Source organism: Vigna unguiculata, chromosome 7 (assembly GCF_037176805.1).
Source record: "Vigna unguiculata cultivar grain cowpea cultivar isolate G323 ecotype 2 chromosome 7, ASM3717680v1, whole genome shotgun sequence".
Lineage (NCBI taxonomy): Eukaryota > Viridiplantae > Streptophyta > Magnoliopsida > Fabales > Fabaceae > Vigna > Vigna unguiculata.
Genome location: NC_140798.1, coordinates 3,005,220 through 3,011,219, shown reverse-complemented (window position 1 = coordinate 3,011,219; position 6,000 = coordinate 3,005,220). Strand labels below are relative to the sequence as shown.

The following is a 6,000-nucleotide window of genomic DNA, read 5'->3' as shown; positions in this document are numbered from 1 at the left end:
TCATATTTCTCTATTTGTTGTCTTCCAACACACCTACTAGTGAGATTGATTAACATTTCTTTCCATGATATCTATGATCTCATCTTCCACATCAACTCACCTCCCCCAAACATGATCTTTTATGTTTCCATGTTCTTCCTTAAACATATATTTTCTTTCTCACCATGCTTAACAACCCTAATAACAACTCTTTATCATATTTTTATTTGAAAATGTTTACTAAAGATCATTCATTACCAAATAACAATTTAATTCAAAAAATGAAAATTATGAAAAAACAACTACTAAATACAAAATTATTTCAAACAAATCAAATCACCTTATTTTATGAAAATACCCACCAAGCAACAACACTACTAATAATAATATGCAAGAATCAACATCACAAGAATGCAAATTGGATAGTTGTTAAACAAATGTTATAAGTTGATATACTTGACTTGACCTAAATTTGGTGTTAGACCTAATTGGTAAACACATATCAAAACATGCTATTAGTAGAAGATTCACCTCAATCAACAACAACTGAAATATAACTCCCTAGGAAAAGGAAAGGTGTAAAAACACATACACAAAACAAAAGTACACATCCATCCCCAAAATTTGAAGAGAATGACGATCGTACCCTTGGTGCAGTGACAAGGCATGATGTGATTGGGAAATAAAGAAAGGCACAAAGGTGAGGTGCAGTGCAAGAATAATGAACCCGTAACTCTCCAGTGCGCTTAGCCTTTTCCCCTTTTCTTTTTTCCTTCTCTCTTTTTATTGGTTTGGCGATTTTATCCGAACAAAAACAATTACGTGGGAATTAATTAATTAAAATAATAAAGTCCCTTTTTTTGGTTTTTATTTTATTTTCTATTCAAAGGGGCATAGGAAATGGAGAGAGAAGAAGAAGAAGAAGCTCTCCTCTGGCTCCTCTTTTCTCGCGATCGTTTTCTCTGTCAAACTATTTTCCTCTCCAAGTCCCAGTTTTTTCTCGGAATCCAAATACCCTTTTGCTGAAACTCCCTTCTGCTGAGATCTACCCTCTCTCACACTTATGGGTTTCTCCTCTGCACTCAACAAAACTGGTAAGATTCACTTCCATCGGAGTTCAGATCACTGTTCAAGTTTCCTTCTTTTTTTCCATCTTATGTGTTTTTGCTGCTTTGGTTGTACGAGACCCAAAAAACTGTTTTTCACTTCAATTGTGTTGCTGTTCTGGGCGATTTTGTTCCTTTTCACTTTCCTTGGACCGGCTTTTTTTTATTTTTGTTTATTTTTTAAATGATGATCGTAATTGCTGTAATGCAAATTTTGGGTCGGTGTTTTCATTTCTACTAATATAATTCTTTTTTAACAGACCGTATGTGTTTTTAGGAGACAATCTTTGCTACCCTATATGTAGCAAAGGTCTTTTTTGAAGTACTGATTCTTAACCACTGGGTAAACTTGAATAACCCGTGTGAGTTGAACTAATAGTTGAGTTTCAGAACTTGTTAGATGGTGGTTTTATGGGTTTTTTTTTTTCATATATAAAAATGGGTGGCGGAGGTATTGTTAAAAGTTTTGTCTTTTTGTTTGATCATGAGTTTATTTTCTCCTTAAGGGGTGCTTGAATTGTTGTCTGTTTTTGTTGGTTCAATTTCTGTCTGTTTGTTGACTGTGTTTTAGATGACACAATCTGGACTTCAATTTTTGTTGTATCTCTGTTGCCATGTGCTGAAAAGAGTAGAGAGTCCTTAAGGACTTAATCTTGTTTGGAATGATGTTCTTTTGTGGGGCTTCTGAAAATCTGATTTTTTCTTATGGCGGATTTAATGTTGACTGAGGTTCACTGGGTCGATCACTGTTCGATTTACATGACATGACCTTTGTTTAATAAATGGGTTTCTCTTGACTCTAAACTATGTCCTTTGATATATTCAGTTTCTTTCTTGTCTTGGGTGTGTCCTAAAATTGGAAAACCATTAGCATTTCCTTTCTTCCCATTTAGAAGTTTAATTTGATAAATAATTACCTGCATATCTCATGGAAACTTCATGCGTTTGGAAGTTCAGTAACTTAACTTTTTGTCATGAGGGTTTATGTATGCAGTTTGGTGCTTACTTATTTTGCTTTTAATTTCAAATAATTTAGTAATTGATCTTCAAAGTTTAACTTCAACAAAGCTGTGTTTGTTTTTTCCACAGGTAAGTATGCTGTAGATGAAAGCATTTGGAGAGGTTAAAGTCAGTGCTGTTACCAACGCTGTTTGCTATTTTTTTTAATTGCATCTCAACCCAGAAGCCGCATAATGAACCACTTGACCATTGAGACCGAGGATTCTTTTGCAAGCTTGCTTGAGCTTGCTGCTAACAATGATGTTGAAGGTTTTAAACGAATGATTGAGAGGGATCCTTCCTGTGTAGACGAGGTAGGACTATGGTACAGTCGGCAGAAGGGGTCTAGGCGGATGGTCAATGAGCTCAGAACCCCATTGATGGTTGCTGCTACTTATGGGAGCATTGATATTTTGGATCTGATTCTTTCACTTTCTGGTTATGATATTAATAAACCTTGTGGCCTTGACAAGAGCACTGCTCTTCATTGTGCTGCTTCAGGCGGTGCTGAAAATGCTGTTGATGTTGTTATACTGCTTCTAGCAGCCGGGGCTGATCCAAACTCTGTTGATGGAAATGGTCATCGTCCTGTTGATGTGATTGTTGTTCCTCCCAAGCATGAATCTGTTAGAAGCAGTCTTGAAGCACTTCTTCAAACTGATGACTCCATTGCAGTGTGTAATCTCAGGGTGATCACAGCCCCATCAAATGCATATTCTCCACCATTGTCAACTTCACCAGAGAATGGGTCTCCTTCGGCACCCGATTTCCAATTGAAGTCAAAGTTAAATGATGGCTTTGTTTCTTCTGCATCAGAGAAGAAAGAATATCCTGTTGATCCATCCCTTCCTGACATCAAGAATAGCATATATTCAACAGATGAATTCCGGATGTATTCTTTCAAAGTTCGACCTTGTTCACGTGCTTATTCACATGATTGGACAGAATGCCCTTTTGTTCATCCTGGGGAGAATGCTCGGAGAAGGGACCCAAGAAAGTACCACTACAGCTGTGTCCCTTGTCCTGATTTTCGGAAGGGTGCTTGCCGACGCGGAGATATGTGTGAATATGCTCATGGAGTTTTCGAGTGTTGGCTGCATCCAGCACAGTATCGTACTCGTCTTTGCAAAGATGGGACAAGTTGCTCCAGAAGAGTTTGCTTTTTTGCTCACACTGCTGAGGAGCTTCGGCCATTATATGTTTCAACTGGTTCTGCTGTACCATCTCCTCGTTCAAGCACATCTTCTGCTATGGAATTTGCTGCAGCTATGAACATGTTACCTGGCTCTCCTTCTTCAATGTCTGTCATGTCTCCTTCACCGTTCACCCCACCCATGTCACCCTCTGCCAATGGCATGTCACACTCATCCGTTGGATGGCCCCAACCAAATGTCCCCGCCTTGCATCTTCCAGGGAGCAATCTTCATTCCAGTCGATTGAGATCTTCATTCAATGCCAGAGATATTCCTATGGATGAGTTTGACATTTTGCCTGAGTACGATGCTCAGCAGCAGCAACAGCTCCTTAACGAGTTCTCTTGCCTCTCTAAACAGCCTAATGCTATGAACCGCTCCGGCCGCATTAAAACCCTTACCCCTTCAAATCTTGATGATCTATTTTCTTCTGAGAGTTCATCACCTCGGTTTGCTGATCCAGCATTAGCTTCGGCTGTCTTTTCTCCAACACATAAATCAGCTATTCTTAATCAATTTCAGCAGCAGCAAAGCTTGCTGTCGCCTGTGAACACAAACTTTTCTTCTAAAAATGTTGAGAATCCTTTATTGCAGGCTGCCTCATTTGGGGTTCAAGCATCAGGTAGGATGTCTCCGCGGAATGTGGAACCTATTTCTCCTATGAGCTCTCGGATTTCTGTGCTAGCTCAACGTGAGAAGCAGCAACAATTCCGGAGTCTTAGCTCCAGGGAACTTGGCTCCAACTCTGCTACTGTTGCTGCAGCTGCTGCTGCTGGGTCCCCAGTGAATTCTTGGTCAAAATGGGGACCCTCCAATGGTACATTGGATTGGGCTGTCAATGCTGATGAGTTAAGGAAACATCGTAGGTCATCTTCGTTTGAGCATGGGAATAATAGTGAGGAGCCTGATTTCTCATGGGTGCAGTCACTTGTTAAAGAATCTCCAACTGAGTTTAAGGACAATTCAACTGCAACTGTCTCAAGTGGTGCAGCAGCTGGATCCTCCAGTGAGGTATCAAATATGAGCACACAAATGGACTCTGTTGATCATGCCGTGTTAGGAGCATGGCTTGAACAAATGCAGCTCGATCTTGTGGCTCAGCAAAATTAAATAAATTTTGCTGATCCTGAGGTAGTCAAGCAGAAAAGTTTCAGTTGAGATTAGAATGCTTTTATTTTAATTTTTGTTGTGCTGATGGAAGAAGATAATAGTAACTATGAAAGGAAGCAGAAGAGGAAATTTCAAATGTAGTGTTACATGAGTAGCTTAGGAAGCTCACAAAACCACTGGGTAGTATTAATGCAACTGCTCCCAGTTTTGGCTTGCCCATAGAGTCAAATTTTAGCTTCACATTCCAGTCCCTCAACGAGTAAATGTTCTGTTTTTCTTCCTTTTTCATTTTGGGGTAGAAAATTACAAGGGTCATTGGAGTTATAATTTCCTTGAGACTCCTTTTTGGTCCAGTTTTGGGGATGAAAATACAGGATGTTGGATATCATATTTTTCATGTAATTTGAAATAAATAATAGTGGATATGCTAGGTAGTGGGTAAGTCAGGGATATTGATACTTGGGTTATGTAACATTCAATTAAAGTTTGTTGCTGTATTAATCCTAATGCCTTTGTTTTTTTCTTTTTTGCTTTTGTTTTCTTATTCCATGTTCATTCCTTACGTGAACTGTTCTGAATTTCTAAATATCCATGGATTTTTAATGTGCACAGGTTTCAATTATATTAATATGTTTGCTTGGATTCTCCCTTTCAGAGTTTAGATATCCGCAGACATTTATATGTCCTATAATCTTGTGGCGGTATAAATATTGAGACTGGTTCAACCCTTTTGAAGTTCAATGACACAATTTTACATTCAGTACACAAGGTTTTATTTGGAAAACCTCTTTTATAAACATAAATAGTAAGTTTTACAGTTTAGCTAAGTTAGATGGTCCGTTAGCCATAACAAAAGTTTTGTGGAATTAGCACATAACACGAAAGTTCAGTAACTTACGCTATTACAGTCTCTTGATGTTTCATGTGACAGGTACAAATGTGGTCATGTTTATGCGTGATCAAGTTGGAAATGATCTTACGCAGATATCCAAATCAATGACAATAAGTTGGTATTTTTTGATGGAACAATACCCAAAAAGTTAAGAGGTAAAGTGCCCTTTAATCTCAACTTATCCCAAAGGAATTAAGTAACTAGCTCCACAACCGCATGATCTCCTTTTGACAATTTTTTTGCCCTGATCATCATCATCTTGATGATATGTTCTCCCATTTATTCCTCCTTTTGCAAAAGGAATTAGAATGCTTTAACACAGTGTTCTCTTTTCAGTAAGATTTTTATACTCTTCTCACAAAACGTGTTTGTACCTTTAACACAGTCATAGTCACAACTCACAAAGCAAAGTTGTCTTTAGTTGATAAGGAAGTAGAAAAAGAATTTACACGGTCGATTTTCATTTTTTTTTTACCCCTTCTGAATCTCTCTCTTTCTCTCGGCATTTTCAGATGTCAACATTGCTTTAGTTTGCTGTGATGGTAACCATTCATTTTAGTTACAGGGTTACGATTCTCTTTTCTCGTGTACTTGTTTATCACATATTTATTGTGCAAAAGAGTTGTATCTACTTAGTATTCTTATTTATTGCAAAACAACAAAAAAAAAAAACTATAACCATAAACTTCTGAACTCAATGTAAACAAAAGTAACTAATGCC

The 6,000-nt window shown here is 37.9% G+C and overlaps 1 protein-coding gene across 1 annotated transcript; it reads left to right on the top strand.

Annotated features, from left to right (window-relative positions):
• Nucleotides 1-847: 847 nt before the first annotated feature.
• Nucleotides 848-4,913, top strand: OXS2 (CCCH-type zinc finger protein with ARM repeat domain-containing protein). Its single transcript, XM_028080052.2, has 2 exons — nucleotides 848-1,073; nucleotides 2,175-4,913. The coding sequence occupies exon 2, from the start codon at nucleotides 2,279-2,281 to the stop codon at nucleotides 4,385-4,387; it is 2,109 nt and encodes a 702-aa protein (XP_027935853.1). The 5' UTR covers nucleotides 848-1,073; nucleotides 2,175-2,278; the 3' UTR covers nucleotides 4,388-4,913.
• The last annotated feature ends 1,087 nt before the right edge of the window (nucleotides 4,914-6,000 follow it).

Excerpts from the sequence above, each read along its gene's own strand:
- OXS2 (XM_028080052.2), top strand. The coding sequence starts at position 2,279 with ATGAACCACTTGACCATTGAGACCGAGGATTCTTTTGCAAGCTTGCTT.